General features: G+C 40.3%; 1 protein-coding gene across 3 annotated transcripts; it reads right to left on the bottom strand.

The window, feature by feature from the left end:
- Positions 1–591: 591 nt before the first annotated feature.
- Positions 592–21,119, bottom strand: nek12 (NIMA-related kinase 12). Of its 3 annotated transcripts, none has more exons than XR_011887554.1 (5): positions 20,770–20,985; positions 17,566–18,732; positions 15,683–15,883; positions 3,956–5,283; positions 592–3,372 (listed from the first exon to the last, which is right to left on the bottom strand). XR_011887554.1 is itself a non-coding variant. In XM_072270694.1 (5 exons), the coding sequence occupies exons 2-4, from the start codon at positions 18,689–18,691 to the stop codon at positions 5,129–5,131; spliced, it is 1,482 nt and encodes a 493-aa protein (XP_072126795.1). In that variant the 5' UTR covers positions 18,692–18,732; positions 20,770–20,985; the 3' UTR covers positions 592–4,004; positions 5,101–5,128. The 3 variants fall into 3 exon arrangements, 2 of the variants coding, with proteins under 2 accessions (XP_072126795.1, XP_072126794.1); XM_072270694.1 differs by having other exon boundaries at positions 592–4,004; positions 5,101–5,283; XM_072270693.1 differs by lacking the exon at positions 20,770–20,985 and adding an exon at positions 21,073–21,119 and having other exon boundaries at positions 592–5,283.
- Between the last annotated feature and the right edge of the window lie 867 nt (positions 21,120–21,986).

Here is a 21,986-nt window from a genome sequence, read left to right as displayed (position 1 = left end):
TGTTTCTTTATACGCTAAATAAACATCTACCTTTATTCAGGTATAAAACAAACAAGTACATTTCTGCTTTTTCACTTGTGTTTTACCAAAATATTTTTGATATGCCCTGAATATTTTTATATTAGAATCACATATTCAATAACAGTGTCCAAAGTTAGCATTTTTACTTACTGATTAGGAATGCAACCAGTACCCACGTACACACAGCAGGTACGGAATATATTAATTAGTGAGAAAATGTTATTTGTTATTAAATGGCTCTGCAATACTCGAAAAAATATGCTTACTCTATGAATCACCTGTCTTTTCAATTGATGTTATTACATAATTGACAGTAGATTTACCATCACTCCCATGAAACAATTTTTAGGAATTATAAAATGCATTTTTCTCCTTGGCTAGTCTTAAGAACATTATAATCAATAAAGCCTTACCTAATATTTATTGAATTATTCTTTTGAGATACAGACCATTTTTAAGACCGATCAAGTCTATGGTCTAATATTTATTCTAACAATCAATTTATTCATTTAACCAAAGGATAGCAGTTTCCTCAAATGAAGGAAGACAACATTAAATCACTGTAAGTAAAAGGATCGTAAAGATTTTATACATTTGGAAAAATCACCATACTGTTGTATATGGTGGGTAAAAAAAAATTAATCTTTCCAGCCAGTCTTGGCTCTGCATATGCATTAATGTAATCAAAATTATACAATTCCAATATATCAACCTACCTGAAACGAAGTAAGTTACCATTACATAATGTGACAGACACTATTGCAGATACTTAACATAGGTATTAGTCAATTATGGATAAAATAGCTAATCCTTCATATCATGCCATTAAATAAGCTTTAAATAGAAAGATCATTTCGTCTTTACACCATCACCCAGAACCGATATTTTCCTTTACTCTTCAAAATTTAATTAACTTTGAGTCACAATTACTGAATACATAAGTTTTTAAAAGGTGCTTCACATTTAAACCATGGTGAATTAAAAGACACAGTCTATCTCTTTAATCAATTAAAGGATCTGATTGATTAGCAAATACATGGTGGCAGTTTATACAATGGCTTGAAAAAGTATTCAGCCCCCACAACTATTTTCACATTTTACTGTCTCATTTACTAAATTTGAAATATATTTAAGTTGGATTGTTTCACCTCATCTACAAAACATTGTGCATCATGTCAAATCAAAGGGAAAATTCCAAAACCTGTCAACAACTTACTAAAACTTAAAAACCAAAATTGCAGACTGAAAAAGTATTCATCCCCTTTGTAATTACTACACTAATTTTATCAGGTGTATGTTATTTTACCAACTCACCCAATTTATTGTTGTAGAAAATTGAGAGCCACCTGAATAAATGCTCCGTCTCTCTGTAAGGTCCAACAGTATGGTAGATTTTCAACAGACCAAACCAAAATGAAGACAAGAGAGCATTCAAGACAATTCAAGGAAATGATAAAAGAGAAGCACAAACCTGGAGAAGGATACAAGACTGAACATACCTTGGAGCTCAGTACAGTCCATCATGAAAAAGTGGAAAAAGAATATGAAACCACAGCTGCACCGCCCAAGTCAGACCGCCCATCTAAACTTTGTCATCGGAGAAGAATGGTACTTGTAAGAGAGGCTACTCCGACAGCAGTCAGTCACTCTGAGTGAGCTGCAGAAGTTTAGACCGCCCATCTAAACTTCGTCACCGGAGAAGAATGGTACTTGTAAGAGAGGCTACTCCAACAGCAGTCAGTCACTCTGAGTGAGCTGCAGAAGTCAGAGGCTGCAACTGGAGATGAAGTTTATGACCCCACAATCTTTAAGGCCTTGCACAAAAAGGGTATTTATGGAAGAGTGACAAGGAAGAAACCCTGGCTAAAAGAAAAATAGTATCACTGTCCGTAAAGACTTTGCAAATTGTCACTAAGATATACTGTAAAGGTGTGGAAGAAGGTCTTGTGGTCAGATGAAACCCTCAACACAAAGCGGTGCATGTGACATAAATCTAATACTGCACATCAGCCAGGCAACTCCATCCCTACAGTAAATTATATTGCTGGTAGTAGCATCATGACATGGGGATACTTTTCTACAGCAGGGACTACAAATCTGGTCAAGACTGATAGAAGATGAATGCTGTTAATGCAGAAAGATGCAGAAAAAAAACCTGTTAGCCTCTACCAGAAAGCTTAAACTGGGGAGGAAGTTCATTTTTCAGCAGGACAAGGACCCAAAGCACACTGCCTGAGCAACCATGGTGTGTGTGGCTTCAAATGGAGAAAATTAATGTCCTTGAGGGCCCAGTTGGAGTCCAGACCTTAACCCAATTGAACAGCCCCAGTAAAACCTCAAGATTTTCAGTACGCTGGATGAACTCAGCAGGTCGGGCAGCATCAGTTAGAACCGATGAGTCAACGTTTCCGGCCGGAACCCTTCGTCAGGACTGAAGAATGAAAGGTGGTGAAGGATTTGAAGAATGCTCGTAGCTTCAGTTGAAAGACCAGTAATTTGAAAGACAAAGGGGTGGGGGAGGGGAAGCACTGACATCACAGCCCTGAAAACAACGGGTAGTAGAAGGGGGCTGAACCATGAGGGAGCTGGGGGAGGGGGTAGAGTGAAATAGGGATAGAGGAAGGGAGGGGGAGGGAATTACCGGAAGTTGGAGAATTCTATGTTCATACCAAGGGGTTGGAGACTACCTAGACGGTATATGAGGTGTTGCTCCTCCAACCAGAGTTTAGCCTCATCATGGCAGTAAAGGAGGCCATGTATGGACATATCTGAATGGGAATGGGAAGCAGAGTTGAAGTGGGTGGCTACCGGGAGATCCTGTCTGTTGTGGCGGACGGAGTAGAGGTGATCGACGAAGCGGTCCCCCAATCTGCGTCGGGTTTCACCGATGTAGAGGAGGCCGCACCGGGAGCACCGGATGCAATAGATGACCCCAACAGACTCACAAGTGAAGTGTTGTCTCACCTGGAAGGACTGTTTGGGGTCCTGAATGGTTGCAAGAGAAGAGGTGTAGGGACAGGTGTAGCACTTACGCTTACAGGGATAAGTGCCGGGTGGGAGATCACTGGGGATGGACGTGCGGATAAGGGAGTCGCGGAAGTACCAATCCCAACCTCAAGATTGCTGTCCACTGCCACTCCCCAACTAACCTGGCACAGCTTGAGCAATTTTGCAAGGAGGAATGGGTAAATCTTGCTCTATTACATTGTGTAAAGCTAGTAGAGACTTATCCAAATAGGCCATTAGGTGTAATAGGAGGTTCAACTAAGTACTGATCAAAAGGGGCTGACATTTCAGGTCTTGAATTTTCAGTTTTTCATCCTTTACAATTCTTCCTTTTTTTGGGCTCCACTGTGGGAGGAAAAAGGAGCATGTGATTCACAAATAAAAATTCTCAGTTAAATTGATCAAAATCTGTAGTTGTAATACTCATTTATGTGAACAAAGAGTCAGGGGCTGAATACTATACACCTGATTCTTCTATATGTTATTCTACATTGTATCATATTATATGAAGCAATACATCTTCAAATTGTGCACAGGAAAATTTTGGTTTCCACGATTCTTAATAATGGAATACATTTTGTTGTTGACAATTACACAATGTACAATTCCATATGCAACTCCTCAGGAAATGAATCAGTCCACACCTGCATGCTACAAGACTTCAACAATAAAGCCTGAGAAATAGGTTTCATCTTAAGATATGCGACCTATGACTGTTGTAGCTATATTATTTATGTGAAGGCCGCCAAAGTCACAGGCTGCATATCAAAATATGAATGACTTACCAGGCATCCCAAAGCCAGTCCACCATCTAGCAGAGACAAGTTGGAAGTCCAATAAAATGCCCTCAACTTGCCTAGATGAGCGTGGCTCCAACAATACTCGAGCAGCTCAGTTCTATTCAAGTCAAAACAAACATGAATTGTACCTTGTCCACCACCCAGATTTTCATTCTTTTCTCCATCATTGTGTATCACCTGCAAAATAAACCACTGTTACAAGCCTGCTCTGGAAGTACTGCTCAAACCCTCATCATCTAGAGCAAACAAGAATAGGGCTTTAGGAATGTGGTAATATCATCAACTGAATGTTTTAATTAAATTACATGCCACAAATATATCATTTCTTCTTCATTTTTGTGATGTCTACAGCCTAGAAGCCTCTGTAGTGGGAGTACCTTTGTTTAATCTTATTTGAAAATAACATGCTTCTTGGTTGCTCTAGTAATACCAATTTCAAAGCACATCTTCACTCCTCATCTTCTCCCTGTCTATTCTTAAGAAAACACACAAGATGGAAATCTGTTTCCTGGATCACTTACATGGGACATCTCTGAAGCTGCCATTAGGATATTCTAAATGGAATGCTTAAGATATATCAGGAACCTATTTAGGTAACATTCCCTAACATTAGCACTTTGAAAAGAGTATATTTTATTGTGTAATGAATATGAAAATATCTAGCAGCATTTTTCCTATAAAAATAGAGTGCAAGTAAAAAAAAATACCCTGTCTATAATTTAAATAAATTAGAATATAGGAAGCCTTAAGCCATTTGATCTAATTTTTCTGGAACATTACGCTATCTGCTTCTCATTTCACTATTTAGTTGTCTTTGCCCTACAATGCTGCAGATCAAGTTTGCCTTCAAAACTGAGATATTAGCTGTAACTTTCCTAATGAGAGAAAGAAAGTAAAATTAGCAAAACATTCTTAGGTTTCCTACTATGCCAAAATCATTGTGCGGTGGCCAAAGATTTAGGACATTATTCAACATTTAGGAGAAATATGTACATTTAAATAAAAGTGAAATAATGCCAAACCAACTTTTGGAAAAGTACTTGGAAGCAAAGAATCAGGAAAGTATTTAAGTAAAGTCTTTCTCTTAAATATGGGAAGTTCACAGCATTATTAGCCACATGATAATCAATTAAACACAAGGTAGTGAGTAAGCCTCAGATACTTCTGCTCAAGGAACAGAGATACCTTAGTACTAATACTTCATGAAATAAAAAATTGTGACAGATAACCAAATAACAATGTGTAGAGTCTGATCAGTCAGATATACTCGCACAGATTAAGTCTAAATAGCTTTTATGGAATCAAGCATCATCTTGGTTCATATTGAAGATAATGTAGCATGTCTCCAAGTGATCTGGGCCCAATCGATGCTCAAACTGGGGTTGAAGGTCATTAGGAGTCAACCCTTTGAGAAACTGAGAAGCAATTTCATGGAAAAGTGTCTGACCAACGTCATCTGTAAACAAAAAAAAATATCATTAATATGGTATCGAAGAGAGACAGTCCTCTTAAAGAATAATGCAAATAGATCAAATATTAATTCAATTACAGTATCTTAAGTGCTTCCTTAGACAAATCACTCCTAAAAATGCAGAGGACCATTCCAATTTCCCTGTGACTAAATACATGGATCTTAGCCAATGTTTTAGAAAAGATTATTTTCATGGAAGCATCTTCACAGAATATCATCATACACTCAGTGGCCACTCTCTATAGGGTATACATGTATGTTATTGCACTTGTTTTGCAGAATTTGTACTATACCTGCTCACTAATACAAATATCTAATCAGCCAATCATGTGGCAGCAACCCAATGCAAAAGAGCATGCAGTCATGGTCAAGAGGTTCAGGTATTGTTCAAATCAAACATCAGAATGAGGAAGAAAAGTGATTAAGTAACTTTGATTGTTGGTGGCAGACAGAGTAGTTTGAATATCTCTGAAACTGCTTATCTCCTGGGATTTTCATGCACAACAATCTCTAGAGCTTACAAAGAGTGGTGAAAAAAACAAAAACCATCCAATGATCAGCTTTTCCATGGGTGAAAACACCATGTTAACAAGAGGTCAGAGGAGAATGGTCAGACTGGCTCAAGCTGTCGGGAAAGCGACAGTAACTCAATTTACCTTGCATTACAGCAGTGGTGTGCTGAAAAGCATCTCTGAATGCACAACATATTAACATAGAAACATAGAAAATAGGTGCAGGAGTAGGCCATTCGGCCCTTCGAGCCTGCACCGCCATTTATTATGATCATGGCTGATCATCCAACTCAGAACACCGCCCCAGCCTTCCCTCCATACCCCCTGACCCCAGTAGCCACAAGGGCCATATCTAACTCCCTCTTAAATATAGCCAATGACCTGGCCTCAACTGTTTCCTGTGGCAGAGAATTCCACAGATTCACCACTCTCTGTGTGAAGAAGTTTTTCCTAATCTCGGTCCTAAAAGGCTTCCCCTCTATCCTCAAACTGTGACCCCTCGTTCTGGACTTCCCCAACATCGGGAACAATCTTCCTGCATCTAGCCTGTCCAATCCCTTTAGGATCTTATACGTTTCAATCAGATCCTCCCTCAATCTTCTAAATTCCAACGAGTACAAGCCCAGTTCATCCAGTCTTTCTTCATATGAAAGTCCTGCCATCCCAGGAATCAATCTGGTGAACCTTCTCTGTACTCCCTCTATGGCAAGGATGTCTTTCCTCAGATTAGGGGACCAAAACTGCACACAATACTCCAGGTGCGATCTCACCAAGGCCTTGTACAACTGCAGTAGTACCTCCCTGCTCCTGTACTCAAATCCTCTCGCTATAAATGCCAGCATACCATTCGCCTTTTTCACCGCCTGCTGTACCTGCATGCCCACTTTCAATGACTGGTGTATAATGACACCCAGGTCTCGTTGCACCTCCCCTTTTCCTAATCGGCCAATTTGAAGTGGATGGGCTACAATAGCAGAAGACTATGGACATACACTCAGTGGCCATTTTATTATATACAGGAGGTACCTTAAAAAGTGGCTATTGAGTGTAGAATCTCATTGCAGATTAGCACTGGCAAAGATAAAATTTCTTCAATTTTCCACAAAGATGAAAGCGAAAGGTCTTTTGTATAAAATAATTCCCACTAAAATCAATTTCTATCCCTTAGCATATGTCTAGGATTTTAATAGGATCCTCAGAGGTCAAATCTTTCTGCTGGCACTAATTTACTTAACCCTTATAAAGTTGCAAGAGGGTGTAAACAGACAGATCTCCCTAGATATTCAGCATTAACATGTAGAGTGAGCAAAAGATCCTGTATCGACCAAAGTTTAGAAGTGAAAACAACATAACGGTGTTTTCTCAACTCCTAAAGAGGTTATCATGAAAACATTTCACTTTCTGAATATTATGCAAAATGCTCAGAAATATACCACAATGCATGCAGAGGCTTCCAGTTCAATCTTAAAATTTGCATGACTTATGCAACTGAAATGTGCCTCATGGTATTCAAAAGACTATTATGAATAAACTAACACACACAAAATGCTGGAGGAACTCAGCAGGCCAGACAGCATCTATGGAAAAGAGTACAGTTGACGTTTCGGGCTGAGACCCCATCAAAGCCTATGAAGTGATTATCTACTATTATGCAATGGTCAAGCACAGATTCTTTGCAGGGAGAGGCAAGATCCTAGGCTGAGCAAAACATAAAAGAAAATAATCAATGTGGAAAATAAAATCAAACCAAGTACCTTGAAATATAAATAATAGTTTTATTTACCACATCCCTTCAGACCTTTATGATATTGTGCCACAACAGAGACTTGGCTGAGAGAACAGGAATGAATGCTTAATGTTCCAGCATTTTGTTATTTTAGAAAAGATAGAGAAAGGTGGGGGGGGGGTGGGGGGAGAAGGTTGTGCTATTAATCAGTGACAAATTAGTCAGGCATCCTGAGGGGACACAATAGAGGAGTCGTATATAACTCAAAAATAAGGTGCAATCACACTGATGAGATTGTACTGCTAGCCTCACAATAGCCACCAGGACATTGAGGAACAGGTATGCAGGCAGATTATGCAAAGATGACAAAACAGGGTTGTTGTAATGGACAACTTCAATTTCCTTAATATAGATTAGGATCTCATTAGTGCAAGAGGTTTAGATGGTGCAGAATTTGTTGGTACCTCCAGGAGGATTTCCTAAATCAATATATAGGTAGGAGCTATACTGTATGTGGCATTGGGAAACTGATGCCAGGTGACTGGCCTTTCAGAGGAGGGAATAAAGACCATAGCTCCTTATGTTTTAAGATAACTAAAAATAAAGATATGTATGGAATTGAGGGAGAATATTAAATCGGAACAGAGAAACTTACAAGTATATTAGGCAAGAATTAGGAGACTTAATCGGGAACAACTACTTTTGAGCAATTTCACATCTGACATGGAAGGATGTTTAAAGACCAACTGCAAAAGTACAGGACAGGTATGTTCCAGTGGAAAGGGCAGACAAGGACGGCAAGGTAAGAGAACCTTGGATGTCAAGAAAGTAGTTCATATAACCAAAAAAAAGTAAATATATATAGAAACATAGAAAACAGAAAAACATATAGCACAATACAGGTCCTTTGGCCCACAATACTGTGCCAAACATGTACTTACTTTAGAAATTACCTAGGGTTACCCATAGACCTCTAAGCTCCATGTACCTATCCAAGAGGCTCTTAAAAGACCCTATTGTATCTGCCTCCACCAACATGCTGGCAGCCCATTTCATGCACTCACGAACTTCTGCATAAAAAAAACTTACCCTCCTCTGTACATCTCCTCTGTACCTACTCCCAAAACTTCCAAACACCTTAAAACTATGTCTCCCCCCCCCCCCCCACCATGTTAGCTATTTCAGCCTTAGGAAAAAGCCTCTTGACTATTCACAAGATCAATGCCTCTTATAATCTTATACACCTCTATCAGGTCACCTCTCATCCTCCGTTGCTCCAAGGAGAAAAGGCCAAATTCACTCAACTTATTCTCAAAAGGCATGCTCCCCAATCCAGGCAACATCCTTGTAAATTCCTCCGCACCATTTCTATAGTTTCTACATCCTTCCTGCAGTGAGGTGACCAGAACTGAGCACAGTACTCCAAGTGGGGTCTGACCAGGGTCCGATATAGCTGTAACATTGCTTCGACTCTTGAACTCAATCCCATGGTTGATGAAGATCAATACACCATATGCTTTCTTAAACACACAGTCAACCTGCACAGCAGCTTTGAGTGTCCTATGGACTCAAACCTAAGATCCCTCTGATCCTTCACACTGCCAAGAGTCTTACTGTTAATACTATATTCTGCCATAATATTTGGCCTAACAAAATGAACCACCTCATACTTGTCTGGGTTGAACTCCATCTGCCACTTCTCAGCCCAGTTCTGCATCCTATCAATATCCCACTGTAACCTCTGACAGCCCTCCACACTATCCACAACACCCTCAACCTTTGTGTCATCAGCAAATTTACTAAACCACTTCCTCATCCAGGTCATTGATAAACATCACAAACAGAAGGGGTCCCAAAACAGATCCCTGAGGCACACCATTGGTCACCGACCTCCATGCAGAATATAACCTGTCTACAACCACTCTTTGCCTTCTGTGGGCAAGCCAGTTCTGGATCCACAAAGCAAGGTCCCCATGGACCCCATACCTCCTTACTTTCTCAACAAGCCTTGCATGGGGTACCTTATCAAGTGCCTTGCTGAAATCCATATACACTACATCTACTGTTCTACCTTCATCAATGTGTTTAGTCACATCCTCAAAAAATTCAATCAGGCTCGTAAGGCACGACCTGCCTTTGACAAAGCTATGCTGATTAATCCTAATCATATTATGCCTCTCCAAATGTTCATAAATCCTGCCTCTCAGGATCTTCTCCATCAACTTACCAACCACTGAAGTAAGACTCACTGGTCTATAATTTCCTGGGCTATCTCTACTCCCTTTCTTGAATAAGGGAACAATATCTGCAACTCTCCAATCCTCTGGAACTTCTCCCATCCCCATTGATGATGCAAAGATCATTGCCAGAGGCTCAGCAATCTCCTCCCTCGCCTCCCACAGTAGCCTGGGGTATATCTCGTCCAATCCCAGTGACTTATCCAACTTGATGCTTTCCAAAAGCTCCAGCACATCCTCTTTCTTAAAGTCTATATGCTCAAGCTTTTCAGTCCACTGCAAGTCATTCCTACAATTGCCAAGGTCCTTTTCCGTAGTGAACACTGAAGCAAGGTATTCATTAAGTACCTCCACTACCTCCTCCGGTTCCATACACACTTTATACCATGGTTCCTGTACCCTACCATCCTTTCCCTGTCTCATTGTAACGTACCTATGCAGAACACCACGTAAATATCCCCTGAATATTTGCCACATTTCTGCTGTACATTTCCCTGAGAACATCTGCTCCCAATTTATGCTTCCAAGTTCCTGCCTGATAATTTCATATTTCCCCTTACTCCAATTAAACGTTTTCCTGACTTGTCTGCTCCTATCCCTCTCCAATGTTATGGGCATTGGTAAACTGAATAGAATTATGATCACCATCTCCAAAATGCTCTTCTACTGAGAGACCTGACACCTAAACAGGTTCATTTCCCAATATCAGATCAAGTACTGCCTCTCCTCTTGTAGGCGTATCTACATATTGTGTCAGAAAACCTTCCTGAACACAACTAATAAACTCCATCCCATCTAAACTTCTTGCTCTAGAGAGATGCCAATCAATATTGGGGAAGTTAAAATCTCCCATCAGGACAACCCTGGTATTATTGCACTGTTGTAGAATCTGTCTCCCTTTCTGCTCCTTGATGTCCCTGTTACGATTGGGTGGTTTATAAAAAACACAGTAGAGTTATTGACCCCTTCCTGTTCCTAATTTCCACCCACAGAGACTCAGTAGACAATCCCTCCATGACTTCCTCCTTTTCTGCAGCCATGACATTATCTCTGATCAGCAGTGCCACGCCCCCACCTCTTTTGCCTCCCTCCCTGTCCTTTCTGAAACATCTAAAGCCTGGCACTTGAAGTAGCCATTCCTGCTCCTGAGCCATCCAAGCCTCTGTAATGGCCACAACATCATAGCTCTAAGAAGTGATCCACGCTCTAAGCTCGTCCACTTTGTTCATGATACTCCTTGCTTTAAAATAGACACATCTCAAACCATCAGTCTGAGAATATGTAAGGTATAGGAAACTAAAATCTGATCGAGCTTTGACGATTATGAGGAAGACAGAAAAGAATTCAAGAATAAAATTAGAAAGCAAGAGAAAATTTGCAGATGCTGGAAATCCAAACAACACACACACACTCACACAAAATGCTGGAGGAACTCAGCAGGCCAGGCAGTTAATGTTTTGGGACAAGACCCTTCACCAGGACCTCCTGAAGGGTCTCGGCCTGAAACATCGACTGTACTGTTTTCCATAGATGCTGCCTAGCCTGCTGAGTTTCTCCAGCATTTTGTAATGGAATAGAAAAGACAGACAGGCCCATGAAAAGTCCTTGGCAAGTAGGATTAAAAAGAATCCCAAGGCATTCTGTACATACATCAAGAGCAAGAGAATAACTGGGGAGACGGTAGCACCACTCAAGGACAAAGAAAGGATTATGTTTGGAGGTAGAGGACGTGGGTGAAGACCTAAATAAGTACTTCCAATTCATATTTACTAAGGAGAAGGAGGCAGAGAATAGGGAGATCAGTATGTAGCATTCTAGCTTGCTAGGGTATTTCAAAATAAAGATGCAGATATTAGGGCATCTCTTAAAGAACAATCAGCTGGATACTGATGGGATATACCCAGGTCATAGAAATAATAAAAGTCGTAGAACACTACAGCACAGAAACAGGCCTTCTGGCCCAGTTAGTCTGTGCTGAACCATTAATCTGACTGGTCCCATTGACCTGCACCTGGACCATAGCCCTCCATAGTCCTCCCATGCATGTAACTATCCAAATTTCTCTTCAATGTTGAAATCAACCCCACATCAACCAATCACAATAGCAGCTCATTCTACATTCTCACTACCCACTGAGCGAGGAAGTTCCCCCTCATGTACCCTTTACACATTTCATCTTTCACCCATATCCCAAGACCTCCAGTTGAGGTCTCACCAACCTTAGTGGAAAAAGCCTACTTGCATTTACCCCATCTCCACTCATCATAATTTGTATACCTCTATCAAATCTCCCCTCAGTCTTCTATGTTCTAGGGAATAAAGTCCTAACCTGTTCAACATTTCCCTATAACTCAGGTCCTTAAACATCCTTGTAAATTTTTTCTACACTTTCAACCTTGTTCACATCTTTCTTACAGGTAGGTGAGCAAAACAGCACACAGTATTCCAAATTAGGCCTCACCAACTTCTTATACAATTTCAACATACAATCCCAACTCTTGTATGCGGTACATTGTTTTTTTAAAGGCCAAAAGCTTTCAACCCAAAAGATTTCTTTATGACCCTCTCTACCTGTGACACCACTTTCAAGGAATTATGAATCTGTATTCCCAGATCCCTCTGCTCTACTGCACTTTTCAATGGCCTACTGCTCACCATGTAACACCTACCCTGGTTGGCCATCCCAACGTTCAACTCCTCACGCATGTCTGCATTAAATTCCATCTGCCATTTTTCAGCCCATTTTTCCAGCTGGTCCAGATTCTGCTGCAAAGTTTGATAATCTTCCTCTCTATCCACTAAACCCCCAATCTTTGTGTCATCTACAAATTTACTGACATAGTTAACCACAATATCATCCAGACCATTGACATAGATAACAAAGCACAATGGACCCAATACTGATCCGTGTAGCACACCACTAGTCACAAGCATCCAGTCAGAGAGGCAACCATCTACAACCACTCTCTGGCTTCTTCCACAAACCAATGTCTAATCCAATTTACTACCTCACCTTGAATGCCAAATGACTGAATCTTCTTGATCAACCTCTCATGTGGAATCTTGTCAATGGCTGTGCTAAAGTCCATCTAAACAACGTCCACTGTTTGCCTTCATCAACTTTCTTGCTAACTTCCTCGAAAAACTCTACAAAATTGGTTAGACATGACTTACGCACATGCTGACTCTCCCTATTCAGTCTCTGACTATCCAAATACCTGTATATCATGTCCCTTAGAATACCTTCTAATGACTTTCCTCCTTCTGATGTCAGGATCACCAGTCTATTATCTCCTGGCTTATTCTTAGAGCTGTTCTTAAACAACATCAACAATTCTCTAGCATCTTACCCATGGCCAAAGACGGTTTAAATATCTCTGGCAGGGCCCCTGCAATTTCTACTTTAGCTTCCCATAGGTGTGAGGGAACACTTTGTCAGGCCTTGGGGATTTATCCATCCTAACTTGCTTCACAACAGCAAATACCTCCTCCTCTGTAATCTGTATAGGGTCCATGGCCTGGCTGTTGTACTTGCAGACGAAAAAGATGAGATTGCTGGGCCCTTGACTAATATCTTCATGTTCTCTCTGACCACAAGTACAGTGCCAGAGGAATGGTGAGTAGCTAATACTGTTCCCTTATTCAAGAAGGGAAATAAGAGATAATTTTGGAAACTATAGGCCAGTGAGACTCATGCCAGTGGTAGGGAAGTTACATAGCTGCCATTCCTCAGATGCAATGATGCAAATAAATAACAACACACTCATTTGTTTATTTACTTATGCTAGAGAGAGGACAACATTTCAGAATAGTGGATTCTGGTTAATTGAAACACATCAGGACCAATATGTTTTGGCCCAATTAAGCAGCTACCCCAATTAGCTGAAGTTTCATGGAAATAGTTAAAAAGATATAAAAAAAGACAAACTACCATTTAACTGAGTAACAAATTATGTATGTAAAGGAAATACAGAATAAATACAGAATGCCCAGCTGTAACCTCTGTCAACCCTCCAGACCATCCACAACACCCCCAACCTTTGTGTCATCAGCAAACATACAAACCCACCCTTCTACTACTTCAACCAGGTTACTTATAAAAATCACGAAGAGGAGGGCACCCAGAACAGATCCCTGCGGAACACCACTGGTCACCGACATCCATGCAGAATACGAACCATCTCAACCACCCTTTGCCTTCTGTGGAAAAGCCAATTCTGAATCCACAAAAATAAGGTCTCCTTTGATCCTATGCCTCCTTACTTTCTGAAGGAGTTTGGCACAGGGAACCTTATCAAATACCTTACTGAAATCCATATACAATACATCCACTGCTCTACCTTCATCAGTGACAAAAATTATTGCTTTTTAACACAAACACACTATTTAAAAATTGTTCACTCAAAGAAGTGTTGTATCTAATGCCCACATGATGCGCATGCAACTGTTGCTAGTCAGAAGTGTTTGGCAATGGTCTCCTGCCCCAATTAATCAACATAGTCAAGTTTATTGTCATTTCGACCATAAACTGCTAGTACAGTACACAGTAAAAACGAAACAATGTTCCTCCAGGACCATGGTGCTACATGAATCACAAAACTACAATAGACTATGAGAGACAGCACAAGGCTACACTAGACTACGTAAAACAACAAAAAAACTGCACTAGACTACAGACCTGCACAGGACTACATAAAGTGCACAAAACAGTGCAGTACAATAATTAATAAACAAAACAGGCACAATAGAGGACAAATTACAATATAGTAATAAATGATATAGATGTCAGTCTAGACTCTGGGTATTGAGGAGGCTAATGGCTTGGGGGAAGAAACTGTTGCACAGTCTGGTCTTGAGAGCCTGAATGCTTCGGTACCTTTTGCCAGATGGCAGGAGAGAGAAGAGTTTATGTGAGGGGTGCATGGGGTCCTTCACAACACTGTTAGCTTTGTGGGTGCAGTTTGTGGTGTAAATGTCTGTAATAGTGGGAAGAGAGACCCCGATGATCTTCTCAGCTAACCTCACTATCCGCTGCAGGGTCTTGCGATCCGAGACGGTGCAATTTCCGAACCAGGCAGTGATGCAGCTGCTCAGGATACTCTCGATACATCCTCTGTAGAATGTGGGGAGGATAGAGGGGGTGGGAGATGAACTTTTCTCAGCCTTCGCAGAAAGTAGAGATGCTGCTGGACTTTTTTGGCTATGAAGCTGATGTTGAGGGACCAGGTGAGATTCTCCGCCAGGTGAACACCAAGAAATTTGGTAGTCTTAACGATCTCAACGGAGAAGCCGTTGAGTACCCCAAATAAATGAAGGGAATCCCACCCATTTTCTTGACTTCTTTTTGTTCTTTAACAGTTGTCCCAAATAAACAGCTACCCTGATTAACCTATGGCCCAATTAACTGGAAACCACTGTATTTTGTAACTTATAGTGACAAGGGAAGGCCTGGCACTGCAGTTTCACTTTGCTGTAGTTATTGTATAACAGGAGTTGTATCAAAGGTGAAAATAATTAGCAAGACTTTAAAAAGCTATAAGTTAAATATCAATATGAACTGAATGTTGCTATATTCTTTTTGCATCTCAATCGAGTTATCCTTGAAGATAAAGGAACCTTTGCTTAAAAAAACATTGTGAAGCTCCTATTATTTTTATTTGAGATAAAAATTTAGATTGTGAATACCTTTTTGATAATTTTAATCTATTTGAACTTTTAAAAGTCCATGATTATCAGAAACATAATTAAAACATTTAAAAGGTCGTTGACAGAATCTAGAGAACTTTGTTATGCTACTCAATATCGTAACGCATTCAAATAACAATGTTCATTTGTAATTGATAATAGCAGGGCTTCATACTAAAATTTCATACAATTCCACTGTTGGATGAAAATACATTTCTTCCTACCTATACACTTCTCTTTTAGAGATTTAATGGTACTGGACAAGTTGACAGCAGTTTCTCCTTGACCATCTCTTTCCTCTCGAAATGAATCATTGTTAGCTTCAACTTCCATAGCAGAGCGAGCGTTACATACTATTTCTGCCACATCATCTTCTTCCTCCTCAAAATCATCTGGGTACTCTGTAAAGTCCACCTCATCAGTGGCTACCAATAACAACCATATACAAAGTTTAGAACATAGTTATAGTTGTTTTCAACTCATTCATACCACACTCATACACTTAAAATGTTACTCAGTTCAATATCATCTTAACTGTCAGTAGGTCCAAAAATCAATAAATAGTATATTGTCAAAAAGCAAAATTAATCCTGTCTTGATAGCTCTGTACACAAATACAGAAATGGCTTATACTGCATTCCAACCCAAAAAAACTAATAAAAGTTTGTGGTAGCTTAGGGATTTGAGTGACTTCTAATATTATTTTGTTTCATTGATCATGACTCCATGTCCTTAGACATTTATGATAGCAATGCTGAGGAGAGGGTGAAGCTGCAGCAAAACTAATTGTCATTTAGTTGAACAAGGAATTAATAATCCAGCCATGCCTTCCTCATCAGCTAATATGTACATCAGTATCTATGTTTCCAATAAAGACTGATGAAAGTTCTTAAACTAGAGACATATATAAAATATTTCATAAATATTACCTGCTTAATTTCTGCACAATTCATTCTCACTTGAATTTTACAATTATTACATTTTCAGTACTTTTTTTTCCTGTTGTGAGTGGGGTAAAGTGGGAAAGGCACAAGATACACTATGCCTCACAAAAAAGTTAAGTATTTTCTATTCCAGTTTATAATGTGCTGTTGCTTTATGTCAATAATCTAATCTAGTGATATCATCATTGGTGGATTTCAGATAAGGCCTTATTTTGTTTGCTTAACCCCATTTATACCAAAGAAGGGAGTAACATTATTGAATGAAACATGAAAATAGAAATTCTAAACTAAATTGCATGGAACCCAGCATGTAGGAATGACATTACTTTGGAAATGGAATAGGGATAAGTTATTTTTTTCTGCAACAACAAGCCTCAAATGCTTTATCCAAGCATTAAATATTTAGGTCAAACATTATCTATTAGAAATCCTGCACCCTCAGATATGATTAGGACAGTAATTCTATTTTCTTGGAGGAAATCTGGAGCAAGTATGCTAATTTCAGATTGAACATTTCTACGTGATTATATTGTTTATAACCTCTCACAGTTCTTCAAGGACTTTTCCTGTTCCTTTGATGTGGATAAAAAATGGAACCTTTAGCAATAAAATGAACCAACAATTTAACTGCCAGTATGATGCTGTTTGTTAAGGACTAACACCCAAAGGCCTGTGGGTTAGTGCATTAATTTGCCACTCTAAATTGCCTGTACAATGTGTAGGTAAGTGGTAGAGTCTGCAGGCGTTGATGGGAATGTGAATGCAATAAATTTAGATTATTGCAAACGGTTGATGGTCAGCACAGTGTTAACAGGCCAAAAGGTCTATTTCTATACTAGGTGATTCAGAGAATTGCTAAGAACAATAATTTCATCAGAAATTTTGTATTTTTATAAAGTAACATGTAAAGCTTCAGTAGAATTGTCATTAGGTTTTCAAATAAACGTATGTGTGAAATATTCAAATTAAGTGGATCAGTTAAGGCGAAAATGATGCAAGATAAGCAGATTATTACCATAAAAATGATGAATTGAGTACATATCAAGGTACAGTATTTGTTTCAACATTTTGAGAATATGTTATAAAACCTAATGACAATATTGGAAATACAATTTTGCTGTGAATTAAAACAACAACAAAAGTGTATCTGCATATCAAGCTACCTTCCGCAATTTCAGAGCTTCCAGCACTTGAAGCTGGTACTGCCATTTCATCCTCTGCATGCTCCCCTGAAGAGGACAAGCTATCCTGATCAAAGTCATCAGAGTAATTATCTTCATCAGAAGGTCCAACATTCTCACATATCTCCAAGGACGTTGCCTCTACATTTTCAGCATTTTGGCAATGTGGTACACACATGCCTTCTGCCAGAGGATCCAAAGACTGGCAGTGGTGATCAGTGCTCTCATCACCATCCCTCTTTCCTGACTGTGCAGACCTGATAGAATTATATTTTGTAAGCTGAGATTCTTGATCTCTAATGAACAGCGTGAGGTGTTCCTGGACGTAAGATGATTTGAGGATAGTGCTAGCACTAGGCCTCTCTTCAGGGCACTTGCGGAGAAGGTTTTTGATCAGATCATGCAGATTTTCAGAGTAGTTCTTGGGTACACAGTCGTACTCTCCCTTAACAATTTTATAAAACAAGCTTAAGAGGTTCTTTGCATGAAAGGCAGGTTTCAAAGCACAGAGTTCAAATAAAAGGCAACCAAGTGCCCAGATATCAGACTTAGAACTATAGGGAATGTCTTGGCAAAGTTCAGGGCTTAGGTAGCAGGGTGTGCCAACGCAGGTATTTGCCATATCTAAAGTGTTGGTCATTACTTTTGAAATTCCAAAATCACCCAGCTTAACTGTACCCTTCTTTGTAAGAAAAATATTGGATGTTTTAATATCTCGATGTAGAATCTTCAGGGAATGAATATACTGAATAGCCATAACTAACTGAACAAACCACTGCATAATATCATTCTCAGCGAAGGATCCCTTATCTTTTTTAGACTGGATCAAGTCATCCAAAGTCCCTCCATCACAATAATCCTGGACAATGAAGAGATATTCTTCTCCTGGGTCTATGAAGTATTCATGACAAGTGACAACATGGGGGTGCTTGAGTCTGGTCAAAATGGTTGCTTCCTGCATTACAGCTTCCTTGGTTCTGGTCTTGAGTGATGAATCAATCTTTATTCTTTTCACAGCGTACAGCTTTTTGGTTTCCAAGTTATTCATTAAGTAGACCTCTGCACTGGCACCTCTCCCTATTATCATGACTTTCTGGTATTTCTCCATATTATTCTGTCCATTTGCTGTTGGGAGCTCCGGGACTTCCTCTTGACATATATAAAAAAACAAATTAAAATAAAGATGAACTCAGTTTATATGACCACAGTGAAGAAATAACTTAAATGATTTTCAACTAACAATTGTAGTTTTACACTCTATGTGTACATTAAAACAAACTCAGTAAAAGTAATCTATGCAACACACACAGGATGCTGGAGGAACTCAGTAGGCCAGGCAGCATCGATGGAAAAAAATACAGTCGACATTTTGAGCTGAGACCTTTCAGCAGGACTGAAGAAAAAGAGATGACTTAAGAGGTGAGGGGAGGGGAGGGAGAAATATAAGGTGATAAGTACAACTGGGAGGGGAAGGGGTGAAGTAAAGAGCTGGGAAGTTGGATTGGTGAAAGGGATACAGGGCTGCAGAAAGGGGAATCTAATAGGAGAGGACAGAAGGCCATGGAAAAAAGAAAAAGAGGGGAACAGCACCAGAGGGAGGCGATGGGCAGCCAAGGAGACAAGGTAAGAGAGGGAAAAAGGGACGGGGAATGGTGAAGGGAGGAGAGATATTACCAGAAGTTCAAGAAATCTTTGTTCATGCCATCAGGTTGGAGGCTACCCAGACGGAATGTTGTTCCTCCAACCTGAGTGTGGCCTCCTCGCGACATATCAGAATGGGAATGGGAAGTGGAATTAAAATGAGTGGCCACTGGGAGATCCTGTTTTTCCAGTGGACTGAGCATAGGTGCTTGACAAAGCAGCCTCCCAATCTACGTCAGGTCTCACCGATGTACAAAAGACCACACCAGGAGTACCGGATACAGCAGATGACCCCAAAAGACTCACAGGTAAAGCGTTGCCTCACCTGGAAGGACTGTTTGGGGCCCTGAATGGTAGTGAGGGAGGAGGTGTAGGGGAAGGTATAGCACTTGTTCTGCTTACAAGGATAAGTGCCAGGAGGGAGATCAGTGGGGAGGGACAAATGGACAAGAGTTGCGTAAGGAGCGATCCCACTCAACCCCATACACCTGCTATCTCATTCTTCTTAATAAATATAAAGGGTTTGCATTTTAGGGCAGTAAAGATGAATACAGCTTACTTTGGCTAAGAAATATAGGAATGCAAGATTCAGCGTTCAACACTATTCCCCATTAAGTTATCTCACGTGGATCGGATATGGTGGGGAGGAAAGAGTGCTGTGTGGTATAAAAATGAGAAGCAGGCCACTCAGGAAGGAAGATAAGAATTTTATGCACAAAGAGTAATAACATTTGAAAATTGGTTCAGCAGGCGACAATTTTAACCAGGGCAATTATTAAATTGAGATTTATGGAACAGAAGATTAAAACATTTTAAGTATATCAGGTTACAGCATGGTTTCTGAACAGCAACAGAGGGTCAAGGAAATAAATGCCCTCCTCCTGCTCCCGTGTTAACTTACATTAACGCAAAGGCAAGATTATTCATACTTTTAGAATCTAATAAAAACGCACCAAGTGGCAAATTGCTTAATATTCATGACGCCATCAACTATCCACTAATCAACCATGAGGACACAAACATATAAAGTTCTTAAGACAGAAATAGGTGAATCTATTGATGGTAAGAATACAGGGCTGAAATTGAACATGGCATTAGCTTTTTTTTCGGCCTGTGTTATTCAGCTTCAACCTGTGAAACCAGGAAGGTTATCAATAGCCTGAAAATAGTCAAAGACGGATTTCAGGCTTGTGGCAGAGATCATTGATATTATGTTTCAATGATCATAGATGTCGATAATTTGCTTCAGACTATGGAAGCGATCCGAGAACATTGACATTGGTGGGGATATGGAACTTACTGTTCATTCCTAAATGCTTTCTACTGTTATTAAAATGCTTCATCGTAATTTTCAGATGTTATGTGGAAATTATAGCATTGTTAGAGGGGACTATTTCCGTTCATTAGGGATGATAGAAACGTGAGTAGGAAGAGGTGGGGGAGAGATGCTATACAGTGTAAAATAACATTTTCAACCCATTGAGGGAGGAAGTTAAGAAGTATGCACATATAGAAGTCATGGGAAAGGGAAAGATGGTGCTGCACCTTTAAATAGCGTCAGGGAAGGATGTCAATGCGCTGTAGCAGACGGCGAGGTTGGCTGGAGTAGGGGGTGAATTGGTGAAATGTCTTCGACCTTATCGAGGAGAGGTAAAAATCGAGTTGCTGCGGGACGTCTCCTCCCTTTCCCTTAATTTCCGTGAGGCAGGCCAAGGCCCCGCTGTCCCGGTCTGAGTCGGCACAAAGGCGCTCTCCTTTCCAACTCTGGCTCTCCCCACACCAGCATCATCAGCACCAAGCCACCCACCCACGCCATTCCCCTCCCACTTTCCACCGCCCCACTCCCACCTGCTCAACGGTGGTGGCGTCTCGTCTCCGGGAAAGTGACGTCCAGCTCACCGGCTCAGTTAGGAACTTGGCAGCCAATCAGCAGCAGCGCAGGTACTCACTTCCGGTCCAATGGATGTCAACAAGTGAGCAATTGGCCACGGCGCAGGTGAGAGCCACAGTTCTCAAATTACAGCCTCATCGTTTCTCGATATAGGAAAGCAGTTCGTGCTGCGGTAACATACAGCAATACGCACAAAATGCAGCAGGTCAGAGAGAGGTACAGACAGTCGAGAACAAGACCCTTCATTAGGAAAGAAGGGGACGAAACCAAAATAAGATTGGGGGAGTGGAAGAGGAATGAGTTCAAGCTGGCAGGTGAAAGATGAGGGGGAGGGATATTGGGTGGGTGGGTATAGGATGAAGCAAGAAACTAGGAGATTGGGGGATGAAGAGGTAAAGGGCTGAAGAAGGATCTGAAAAAAAGCGAATAGCATTTTATAAGTAACTAGGTGGGAAGAGGTAAATCAAAATAGCTCTGAGAGTCAGTAGGTTTATAAAATACAGTTGCAAGAAAAAGTTTGTTAACTCTGCTTTTCTGCAATAATTACTCAAAATGTGGTCTGATCTTCAGCCAAGTGACAATAGTAGACTAACACAATCTGCCTCCAACTAATAACATGCAAACAATTGTACTTTTCATCTCTTTATTGAACACATTATGTGATCATTCACAGACCAGGCAGGGAAAAGTATGTGAACCATTAAATGGTAGAACCTCCTTTAGCAGCAATAAACTGCACAAATGTTTCCTGGAGCTGCTTATGAAACTTGCACAATGGCAAGAAGGAATTCTGGACCATTCCTCTGAACAAGACTGTTTTATTTCATCAATATTTCTGTTATACCTATATCAACAGCCCTCTTGAGGTCAT

Source organism: Mobula birostris, chromosome 10 (assembly GCF_030028105.1).
Source record: "Mobula birostris isolate sMobBir1 chromosome 10, sMobBir1.hap1, whole genome shotgun sequence".
NCBI lineage: Eukaryota > Metazoa > Chordata > Chondrichthyes > Myliobatiformes > Myliobatidae > Mobula > Mobula birostris.
Note: the sequence above shows the minus strand (reverse complement) of the source record. Positions and strands in the feature narration are given on the sequence as shown.

Coding starts and splice junctions, on each gene's coding strand:
- nek12 (XM_072270693.1), bottom strand. CDS start 18,691: ATGGAGAAATACCAGAAAGTCATGATAATAGGGAGAGGTGCCAGTGCA. Junction 15,884..17,565: donor AAGCTCTGAAATTGCGGAAG/GTAGCTTGATAT, acceptor TGTTATTGGTAG/CCACTGATGAGGTGGACTTT. Junction 5,284..15,682: donor TCTAAAAGAGAAGTGTATAG/GTAGGAAGAAAT, acceptor TTTTGTTTACAG/ATGACGTTGGTCAGACACTT.